The 11,929-nt window shown below is 50.2% G+C and overlaps 1 protein-coding gene across 1 annotated transcript; it reads right to left on the reverse strand.

Moving 5' to 3' along the window:
• Positions 1–10,815: 10,815 nt before the first annotated feature.
• LOC138368638 (golgin subfamily A member 6-like protein 7) lies at positions 10,816–11,202 on the reverse strand. The gene has a single exon (XM_069331308.1). It carries the CDS (start codon positions 11,200–11,202, stop codon positions 10,816–10,818), a length of 387 nt encoding a protein of 128 aa, XP_069187409.1.
• Between the last annotated feature and the right edge of the window lie 727 nt (positions 11,203–11,929).

An 11,929-nucleotide genomic window follows, 5' to 3' on the forward strand; every position in this document is an offset into this window, starting at 1 on the left:
CATATATTTAACAGTGTACAATGAGCTCCGAGGCGTCAGGACGCTGTTTATAACTATAACAACATTTGCTTGGGAAGTTCCGACGCTCGTCAGCTGTTTAATGTCAACAAAGCCGCTATAGATTGAGAAAGATGTATATAGAGTCGTAGGTAGTTGCGTAACTGCTTGTTCAATCTTGGCCCTTTAAGGAAGTTTGACTGGTCCTTGAGGCTATTAATAATATATTTCAACAAATGCATAATATCAGATTACAGTGCTGCTCGTCTAGTAGGTACAGTATTTATGTATTTAAACAATATACTAGTTATTCTTAGGTTTGCTAGTTAAGGATACCTGGCACCATCGCTAACGCGTCATATACACAGGTGTCGTCGCTTCCGAGGAGGAAGGTCGAGACAGTTAGCGGCGTCATTCACCACCTAGTCCAATAGTTAACAAGCGTCGTGTCATGTGCTCCAGAAGCTCCTGACGTGATCCAAGGTGTAATAGGGCATGAACCCGAGCAAGGAGGTACAAATAGCTCTCATTTGTTGGTTGTAGCCCCCTCCCCGCTCAGCTCGTTGTCGCCGTGTGGGGGCTTAGTGGGCAGCTGCCGGAGTGTGATGCTCCTTGGGACAGTCCTCTGTCCTTTTCTAGCCTTGTGCTCCTGCTGCCGTCCTCTCCAATTCTGCTGGGCATCTTTTCCTTTTCCTTCTGTTTCGTTTTTCTCCCCCCTCTTCTCCTATCTGCTTGCCGTTTCCTGCCGACCTTTTGCTCATTCTGGTTCTTCCTTTGGACTTCTTCAATTTTGACGCCCGGATGCTTGAGGAGGCATACTCTTGCACCCGTAGAACTGCAGTACCCGACGTCGAGAGCGAGGGGAACCTTTTATTGTCAATCCCCACTTCGTCACTGAACCCGATCTCGACGGACTGTCGGTTTCTTAAGGTGGCGTTTGTGGGGCGTATACTCACGACGCACCCCTAGGAGGCCCCGACAAGATCGGCGATAGCTTCTTGTTGGGTGTCCTGCCTCTAATTGTGGCTCCATGGTGGGTGTGGGGGCACATTCGTGAGTGAATTCTTCTTTTCGTCAAGATGATAACCCCTGTTTCGGCTTCTTCTGGTTTACCTTCTCAGGCTCGTGAGGTGGGCGACCAAGCCCCCGAGTCGGTCCGTATTGGAAGACCGGGCTCTGTAGCCTCCGCTGCATTGGGCCCCGACCTTGCTCCTCCTTTGGCCTCTCTGACTCCTTCCTCTGGCTCCCCTCCCTCCTCTGTGGTTGGGTCGAGCCCCAAGCCCCCAGTGGTGACTACCTCGTCCCCTGGCGCGGCTCCTTCTCTAGTTGTAACTACTGCGCCTTTTAACCCCTCTCTCTTTGGGGGTTCTCACCGCCGTCCTCGTCACGGCCTCCCTCGCTCGATTCCTTCCAGTTCTGCTACCTATCAAGCCTTGTTTGGTCCCGCTTCGTGGGCCAAATATTTTGATCTCCTCCCTCTTGATTCTGCGCCTCCTGACGATTTCTCCCTACATCGACATCTCATTGATTCCGTGGATGCCTCCATTACTTTCAACCCCACTCGTCTCGGTACACGTGTCGTTGCTGCTCCTTCTCAGGATGCTGCTTCCCGCTTGGCTGCCTTATCCTGCCTTGGCGAGACCCCCGTTCGGGTCTCGAAGAACGCTCAGTTGAATGCCAGTGTTGGCACTATTTTGCTCCCGCCCCATGTTGCGACCGGTGTTCGGGACCTGCGCGACTGCCACGACGATATTCGACATATCCTCGCTGCCCAGGGCCATTCTATTCTCCAGGTGGACACGTTTACTCGTCCCCCTCGTGGTAGTCGCCGTCAGCCCCTCCGGGTTGTGAAGATTACCTTTGATGGTAGGACCCTTCCACCCTCTGTCATTCTTGCTGGTGCCAGGTGCTCTGTCCAGGAGTACATTCCTTCTCCTCGGCTCTGCAACAAGTGCTGGAGGTTTGGGCATGGTGCCCTCCGCTGCTCGGGGACTGTCTCTCTCTGTCCTTTGTGTGGTGGCGAAGGTCACTCTAAGTCGGAGTGCGCTTCTCCCCAGGCTCGTTGCCTCAACTGCGGTGAGGCCCATCCTACCTTCTCCCGTGCGTGTGTCCATTACAAGCTTGAGGCAGCCGTCCTCAACTTGAAGCACCGGGAGCGTTTATCTTTTCCTGAGGCGAGGCGCCAGGTTCGCCGGCTCCCGCCTTATGCTAATATCTCTTATGCTCGCGTGTTGCGCTCTTCCTCTCCTCGTCCTTCCCGCCTTCCTCAGACTCACAACCGTTTCCGGGCCTTGGACCCTGATGCGCCCACTGCCCCCTCCTCTGTCCCTTTGGGTTCTCTCCCGAAGGATCCTCCTCCTGGTCCTCTGTCTGGGGTTCCCCTTCCTTCTACCCGGTCTGTCGTGTCTTCTGTGTCTTCTTCCTCGTCCCCCTCCGATCCTCCTTCCCATCCTCTTCCTCCATCTATCGGCTCTCCCCACTGCCTGTCGGTGCGGGCGGATGTCCATCGCTCTCCTAACGGCCGTCGTGTGTGCTCTCGTTCGGCTTCTCCTGTTGAGACACTGGAATCCGTTGCCCGGTACGTAGTTGCTGGGACACCGGTCTCTTTAAGTCAGAAGCGTAAGCCTGGCTCCTCTCCTTCCTCTTCCCCGGCGGGTAAGAAGGCTTCGCTTTCTTCCTCAGCTCCTCCTTCTGGCTCTGTTGCTCCTTCCCCTTCCGTTTCAGTGCTTGCGCCCCCTGTTCCTGCTATGGAGGTTTCTTTGGCCCCTGCTTCCCTTTCGGTTGCTGCTCTTGCTGGGGTGCGCTCCCCTCTTTCTACTCCCCCTCTTCCTGCTGCTGTCCTTGACTGCTCCTCTCCGTTGTCTCCTCCTCTTCCTCCTCCTCCTCCGGACCCTGCCCGCCCACCTCTGATCTGTTCTCCCGTTTCCTTCCCTCCGTCTTTGCTCAGTTTACCCATGCCCCCTAACCCTGACTTTGCTGACCCTGATCCCGACCCTGATATTCTTTAACGTACTCTGTTGCTCTTTCGCCTTTGTTTCTTCCTTGTTCTCTGTTTTTGTCCTTTCTCTTCTCGTCGTTGTCCATTCTTCAATGGAACGTTCGAGGTTATTACGCCAATTTCCTCGAACTCCAACTTCTGATTTCGCGGTTTTCGCCCCATTGTCTGTCTCCAGGAGCCAATGCTTGGTGCTCGTCCTGGTCGTTTTCGTGGCTATTCCTTTCTCTCCCCCCCCCCCCCAGCCATTGCTGGGGCTTCTAATTCTTCTGCTCTCTTGATTCGGGCTGATGTTCCCTTTGTTCCTTTACTTTTTCCTTCGCCTCTCCATTGTTCTGCTGCTCGTATCTTTGTGGGGAAATGGTACACAGTTTGTTCCATTTATCTCCCCCCGAGTGTCCCGCTCTCTCTTCCTGATTTGAAACACCTCCTAGACTCCTTGCCGGAGCCTGTGCTCCTGCTGGGTGACTTCAATTGTCGTCATTCTCTTTGGGGTGACGTTCTGACGAATACCCGGGGTCGCCTCCTTGAGCCGTTTCTCCTCTCTTCTTCCCTGTCTCTTCTGAATTCTGGTGAGCCCACTCATTTGGACTCTCGGACTCGCACCCTTTCTTGTCTTGATCTTTCTCTCTGCTCTTCTTCTCTTTACTTAGATTTCACGTGGCAGGTTCTTGATGACCTCCATGGAAGTGATCATTTCCCCATCCTTGTTTCCTTTTTCTCTTTTCGCCCTTCCCTCTCTTTCCCTAGGTGGCAGTTTGCTAAGGCGGACTGGACCCTATTTTCCCTCAGTGCTACTCTCTCTGACCTCTCCCTTCTGCCCCTCTCTCGCGCTCTCCTCCTTTTTCATGACACTGTCTTCAACGCTGCCCTCCGCTCTATTCCTCGCTCTTCCTCTCGGGGTCCACGGAAGTGCGTTCCCTGGTGGAATGCGGACTGTGCTCGGGCTGTCCGCTGTAAGCGTGCAGCCTGGAAGAGGCACCGCCGTAGGCAGACGACCGATTCTTTTCTTTTCTTTCGGAAAGCGAGTGCGGTGGCCCGTAGGGCCATTCGTACGGCTAAACGTGAATGTTGGGCATCTTATGTCTCAACAATTACGTCTGAAACCCCTCTGGCCCAGATCTGGAAGCGTATCCGCAAGATAGCGGGTAAGTTCGTTCCCGATGTTTCACCGGTCCTTCACCTCCATGATACTCTTGTGGCGGACCCGTTGCAGGTCGCTTCCGAACTGGGTTCCCACTTTTCTTCTGTTAGCTCTGGTCTTCATCTTCCCCAATCTTTCCTTCTTCGTAAACCTGTCCTTGAGTCTCGTCCTTTAGATTTCTGCACTCATCTTCAGCTTCCCTATAATGATCCCTTCTCTCTCTCTGAACTTCGTTCTGCCCTGGCCTTCTGCGGTTCTACGGCGGCGGGCTCTGATGGTATTCATTATGAGATGCTTCGCCATCTCCCTCCGAGCACGTCTCAGTATTTACTGAGTCTGTATAATCGGATCTGGGAGTCGTCGTCAGTCCCTGAGGACTGGCTCGATGCCGTTGTCCTCCCTGTTCGCAAACCGGGGTCTCTGGGTACTTCCCCTAAGGACTTTCGCCCTATTGCTCTTACAAGTTGTGTCTGCAAACTCTTTGAACGTATGGTTAACGTTCGTCTGATGTGGTTCCTGGAACACCATCACCTCCTCTCCCCTTCTCAATTTGGTTTCCGCAAGTGCCGCAGCACGACAGATGTCCTGGTGAACTTGGAGGTCTATATTCGTTCTGCTTTTGCTGCGAAGACCTCCGTTGTTGCCGTCCTTTTTGACCTAGAAAAGGCTTACGACACCACTTGGCGTTATCATATCCTATCTCAACTTCATTCTTTTGGCCTTCGTGGTCATCTCCCTCTCTTTCTCCGCAGCTTCCTCTCTCGTCGTTCCTTTCGGGTGCGCCTTGGTACCGCTCTCTCTCCCTCTTTTCAGCAATACGAAGGTGTGCCCCAGGGTAGTGTTCTGAGCACTACTCTTTTTCTGGTTGCCCTCAATGGTCTTCTTTCCTCTCTTCCTTCTGGTGTCTTCTCCGCTCTCTATGTCGATGATCTTACCCTTTGTTGTCAGGGTGATGATTCGCCTCTCCTTCAACGCCGGCTTCAACTTGCAATTGATGCCGTGTCGTCTTGGGCCACAGGTCATGGCTTCAAGTTCTCTACTTCTAAGACTTGTGCCATGACTTTTACGCGGAAACGGGTTGTTCTTCGTCCCTCTTTGTCACTTTATGGTCATCCCCTTGAATACAAAGATTCCGCGAAGCTTTTGGGGTTATTCCTTGACACTCGTTGGTCTTGGTCTCCCCATATCTCTTACTTCCGTGTTGAGTGCTCTAAGACCCTTACCCTCCTTCGGGTCTTGTCCCATACTTCTTGGGGGGCAGATAGGCGCACTCTCCTTGCTTTACATTCCTCTCTCGTCCTGTCTAAGCTCGATTATGGTTGCCCTGCTTACTCGTCTGCTTCTCCTTCTACTCTTCGCCGTCTTGATGCTTTGCACCATACTGGGTTGCGCCTCAGTTCTGGTGCCTTTCGTTCGACTCCCATCCTTAGCTTGTATGTTGACACTGGCTTCCTGTCTCTCCAGGACCGCCGTGATCGCTACTGTCTTCGCTATCTTGCGTGGTCCTTGCAACATCCTTCCTCTTGCCTCTGTCGTGCTTTAACTTTTACCCCTCCTGCGGTTCCTGTTCCTCTTCACCACCTCCCTCTTTCTGTCCGGGTTATCTTGCCTACAGGATTCTCTTTCCGTTCGTATTTCTGATGTTTCTCCTCGTGTTGTTCCTTCTTTGCCCCCGTGGAGGGTCCCTCTTCCGCGGTTTTGTACATCCTTGACCCGTATCACTAAAGCTTTTACCCCTTTTCCTCGAGCACTTTTCTTCTCACTCCCGCTCCGTTTCTGTCCTCACCGATGGGTCTAAGTCAGCGGACGGTGTTGGCTACTCTGTTGTTTTTCCTGATCGCACTTATATGTGTCGCTTGCCTCCGGAGACTAGCATCTTTACAGCGGAACTTTATGCTATTCTCTATGCTCTTCGTCTCCTGCTTTCTCGTTGTCAGTCTTCCTTTGTGGTTGTTGTTGACTCTCGTAGTGCCCTCATGGCTCTCGGGTCCTTTAATCCGGTTCATCCAGTAGTTGTCGAGATCCAGCATTGGCTGTTTCTCGTTCACAGTAAATTTAAGTCAGTTGAGTTTTGTTGGGTTCCCAGCCATATTGGTGTGTCTTTAAATGAGCGTGCGGATGCTGCTGCCAAGGAAGCTGTCCGCTCTTGTCCCATCTCTCGCAAAGGCATTCCGTATTCCGACTTTTACCCGGTTATCCATTCCTCAGTCCTTACCCGTTGGCAGGCTTCTTGGTTGTCTGTTACTGGTAACAAGCTACGTACTCTTAAATGTTGTGTTTCCTCGTGGCCGTCCTCCTTCCACCGTAACCGGCGGTGGGAAACAGCTCTGGCGAGGTTGCGTATTGGCCATACTCGCTTAACCCATGGTCACTTGATGGAGCGCCGCCCTGCTCCTTATTGTCCTAGTTGCATTGTCCCTCTTACAGTCGTGCATGTCCTTCTTGAATGTCCTGACTTCCAGGACGAGCGTGTGTCTTGCTTTCCGACTGCCCCTCGCGGTCACCTGTCCCTCGATAGAATTCTTGGTGACTCGGATACTTTTGATATCGTTCGCCTTATGCGTTTTTGTTCTCGTATTGGCATCCTTGGTGATATTTAGCGCCCTCTAATTATTTTGCGTATTTGATGGTGCTACATAGCCTTCCCGGTTTGGTGCCTTCTTTTGATAATTACTTACTTGTTGGTTGTAGCGGCACCGCCGCTGAGGGAGCGCGCCAAGCCAGCATTCCTCAGTCAGTAATCCAGTTTGGGCCTCGGCGTTCGTGTAGTGGATCCGGCTTGAGAAGCAGCTAAGTTGATTATTATTATATTTAGTAATTTAATTACTATCTTAATATAATTATTGTTTAAAATAGTTTTATAATTTTTGTGCAATGAAATCGCGTCCACGTGATGAGGAAATTAGTAGAAACTATATGATGAGGATGAGTTCCCAGTGTGTACAGGGTCGAAGCCTCATCTGGGCTTCTATACTGATTTTCTCATTATGATTAAAATTGTAATTCCAGTTACATTTGTCTCATTGTTGTTATTATTATTATTATGAACGATAACGGAGGGGGGGCAGATCTGTCTGTGACTGTCTGGCTATTTCTAAATTTCTGTCACCCGTTGTTTTGACGGCTTGCTGACGAGCATTTTAAGTCCTGTCAACTGCCTGTTACATGACCTGTGTCCTCAAACAGGGTGGTTGATCCACTCCAACCCCCCTCCCCCCCTGTGTCCTCTGGTGACAAAGAGTCTCTTTCTTTTAAAAGTCAACTTCTTGTGCTTAGTCCTCTTGCCCCAATACGTCACATTCATGACGGAGTCGACCAATCCCTTAATAAATGGGACGTGTTCTTACAAATTAAAGCGCCATAATACTGACGTTTTGATATGCATAAGCCACGATGGGGTTGAGGGGGTTGGTTGGGTTCGTTCGCTTCTGGTTAGGATAAGAGTTGCGTTTTTTCGAAGTGGAAAATTGAGAAAAAGGTTTCGATGTATAGGCTTCATTGAATCTATAATTCAGTGATTGGTAGTAGATTGGTAGTGATTGGTAGTTCGGAGTACGAGGTTTGGGTGGTTATAGGTGGTGATAGGCAATAGTTATAGGCGGCTTGGGGTCGTATCTCAATGCAACTTGCATAAAATGGTAAATAAAAATAAAAAAAATCTAATCCCGCCAAGGTCTATCCAGGGCATTATTTCCTTCAAGCTCCCAGGCTCTCTCGCTACACTCCCAGGCTCTCTCGATACACTCCCAGGCTCTCTTGCTACACTCCCAGGCTCTCTCGCTACACTCCCAGGCTCTCTCGCAACACTCCCAGGCTCTCTTGCTACACTCCCAGGCTCTCTCGCAACACTCCCAGGCTCTCTCGATACACTCCCAGGCTCTCTTGCTACACTCCCAGGCTCTCTCGCTACACTCCCAGGCTCTCTCGCAACACTCCCAGGCTCTCTCGCTACACTCCCAGGCTCTCTCGCTACACTCCCAGGCTCTCTCGCTACACTCCCAGGCTCTCTCGCAACACTCCCAGGCTCTCTCGCTACACTCCCAGGCTCTCTCGCTACACTCCCAGGCTCTCTCGCAACACTCCCAGGCTCTCTCGCTACACTCCCAGGCTCTCTCGCTACACTCCCAGGCTCTCTCGCAACACTCCCAGGCTCTCTCGCTACACTCCCAGGCTCTCTCGCTACACTCCCAGGCTCTCTCGCTACACTCCCAGGCTCTCTCGCTACACTCCCAGGCTCTCTCGCTACACTCCCAGGCTCTCTCGCAACACTCCCAGGCTCTCTCGCTACACTCCCAGGCTCTCTCGCTACACTCCCAGGCTCTCTCGCTACACTCCCAGGCTCTCTCGCTACACTCCCAGGCTCTCTGGCTACACTCCCATGCTCTCTGGCTACACTCCCAGGCTCTCTGGCTACACTCCCAGGCTCTCTGGCTACACTCCCAGGCTCTCTGGCTACACTCCCAGGCTCTCTGGCTACACTCCCAGGCTCTCTGGCTACACTCCCAGGCTCTCTGGCTACACTCCCAGGCTCTCTGGCTACACTCCCAGGCTCTCTGGCTACACTCCCAGGCTCTCTCGCTACACTCCCAGGCTCTCTCGCTACACTCCCAGGCTCTCTCGCTACACTCCCAGGCTCTCTCGCTACACTCCCAGGCTCTCTCGCTACACTCCCAGGCTCTCTCGCTACACTCCCAGGCTCTCTCGCTACACTCCCAGGCGCTCTCGTCCCAGGCGCTCTTGCTACACTCCCAGGCGCTCTCGCTACACTCCCAGGCTCTCTCGCTACACTCCCAGGCTCTCTCGCTACACTCCCAGGCTCTCTCGCTACACTCCCAGGCGCTCTCGCTACACTCCCAGGCTCTCTCGCTACACTCCCAGGCTCTCTCGCTACACTCCCAGGCTCTCTGGCTACACTCCCAGGCGCTCTCGTCCCAGGCGCTCTTGCTACAATCCCAGGCGCTCTCGCTATACTCCCAGGCGCTCTCGCTATACTCCCAGGCGCTCTCGCTATACTCCCAGGCGCTCTCGCTATACTCCTCAGCGCTCTCGCTATACTCCCAGGCGCTCTCGCTACACTCCCAGGCGCTCTCGCTATACTCCTCAGCGCTCTCGCTACACTCCCAGGCGCTCTCGCTACACTCCCAGGCGCTCTCGCTATACGTTATAAATAACTAATATAATTTAGTGTACTATAAAAAGTCAATTTTTTTTTCATTTTTCTTTTTGAATACAGATATAGTTTTAAGTTTATTATATATATTTACAAGCAATAAAAAAGTTTGTACAAAAAGGCATAAAAATGTTAATATATACCGATGAAAGGAAATTGCAAAAAAATTGAGATTACCTAAATAATTAGCAAATGATAATACAAATATTCGTTTATAAGCTTTATAGAAAGATTGAACTAATTAAATTCTGCGGGCAGCGATGACTTCTTATGGTTTCAAAGCTGAATCAAAATTTTTGTAAAAATATATTCAAGATTATAACAGTAGATTTTATTGACGAGATTTAAAGGCTTTCGTCGTCTGATCAACGTGTCCTCTTTTGAGGACCTTCACATATCGCTCGCTTGCGTTAATTTATGTCAAAAATTGTCGTATTACAAAATGGAGGAGATTCGCGAAAGTGACGTTCTGTCCCGTTTTCTGTTATGGGTCCTCTGGTAGGTTAGGAGAGGACACTAATTTTACCGTTTTCTTGAGGTTGGGAAGCCTTAGAAGGATGGGCTGCTGCAACACCTCCAGCAGGACGTTAATTTGGCCTCCTTTTTCTTCTGGAGGGGGGGGGGAGAAGCTTTTCTAAAAGTAAATTACCTTACGTATATTAAAACAGCTCTGGGGACTGAAGGCTTACAATAACCATTGACGTAGTTGCCGTTAGCAACACTTCGCCGGGGGGGGGGGGGGAGGACACTCGCAGATACAAGAAAAATTTTCAATTAAATTGCTCTCAAATTCCGAATTTAATTTCGAAACATCTTTAAATTCCACACCTACTGAGGTAACATGGGACCTGCTCCCAGAATGTCTGGGGAACTCTCTCACTCCCATGTTCTCGCGCTACGCTCCCAGGTGAACAGCATGGGTGCCATAAGCACAATCAGAGAACACTGTATAAACATCAGAGGTCCACGGTTGTTCAACATCCTCCCAGCAAGTATAAGAAATATTGCCGGAACAACCGTGGACATCTTAAAGAGAAAACGAGACAGTTTTCTTCAAGAAGTGCCGGACCAACCGGGTTGTTGGTGGATACGTGGGCCTGCGGGCCGCTCCAAGCAACAGCCTGGTGGACCAAGCTCTCAAATGTCAATCCTGGCCTCGGGCCGGCTTGGGGAATAGAAGAACTTCCAGAATCCCATCAAGCAGATTCTCTCGCTTCGCTCCCATGTTCTCTCTCTCTACTCCCCCATGTTCTCTTGTTACGCTCCCAGGGTATCTTGCTATGACCCCAGGCACACTCTCAACACTTCCAGGCTCTCTCACTACGCTCCCACGTTCTCTCGCTACACTCCCATGTTCTCTAGCTTCACTCCCAGGCTCTCTAGCTTTACTCCCAGGCTCTCTAGCTTCACTCCCAGGCTCTCTAGCTTCACTCCCAGGCTCTCCTGCTTCACTCCCAGGCTCTCTTGCTTCACTCCCAGGCTCTCTAGCTTCACTCTCAGGCTCATTCACTACACTCCCTGGGTCTCCACATGGGAGATGTTCTTTTGCTTCACTCCCATGTTCTCTTGCTTCACTCCCATGTTCTCTTGCTTCACTCCCATGTTCTCTTGCTTCACTCCCATGTTCTTTTGCTTCACTCCCATGTTCTCTTGCTTCACTCCCATGTTCTCTTGCTTCACTCCCATGTTCTCTTGCTTCACTCCCATGTTCTCTTGCTTCACTCCCATGTTCTTTTGCTTCACTCCCATGTTCTCTTGCTTCACTCCCATGTTCTCTTGCTTCACTCCCATGTTCTCTTGCTTCACTCCCATGTTCTCTTGCTTCACTCCCATGTTCTCTTGCTTCACTCCCATGTTCTTTTGCTTCACTCCCATGTTCTCTTGCTTCACTCCCATGTTCCCTCGCTACACTCCCAGGCTCTCTTGCTATGCGTCGTATATAACTAATATAATTTAGTTTACTATAAAAAGTCATTTTTTCTGTATATTTTTTCCCACTTTTAATACCAATTTTGTTTCAAGCTAATTATATATAATTACGTGCTATATAAAAGTTCGATAAGGCCCGAATAAAATGTTTAATATATAATAATAAAAGATGTTTGCAAATATTTTATTGTTTATTAAGTATTCTACAAATAAAAATACAAACGTTTCTCATAAATTTTTATCATAATATATAACGAATTAAATAATAAGTGCTGCTTAGTTATTATACTTTTCTCTAATATAAACGTCAATTTTTTTTATAAACAATATATAGCTCATATGACCGGAGACTTTGAAGACAACGTTAAAAGACTATAGTCGGCAAATCACTTTCTCCTCTTTCAAAGAATGTTGCATTTCGCACCTATGAATTACTTTAGGCCGGAAATTGTCGTACTTGAAAAATGGAAGCGGCTCGCGAAAGTGAAGAACTGTCCCGTTTTCTGTTATTGGTCCTCTGCTAGGTTAGAAGAGGACACTTATTTCACCGTTTTCTTGAACTTGAGAAGCCTGAGGAGGACGAGCTGCTGCAACACCTCCAGCAGGACGTTAATTTGGCCTCCTTTTTGGGGGGAGATGGGTGGGGGGGAGCTTGTCTAAAAAGAAATTATCTTAGGTATATTAAAACAGCTCT

The sequence above is a fragment of the Procambarus clarkii genome, chromosome 3 (assembly GCF_040958095.1).
Source record: "Procambarus clarkii isolate CNS0578487 chromosome 3, FALCON_Pclarkii_2.0, whole genome shotgun sequence".
NCBI lineage: Eukaryota > Metazoa > Arthropoda > Malacostraca > Decapoda > Cambaridae > Procambarus > Procambarus clarkii.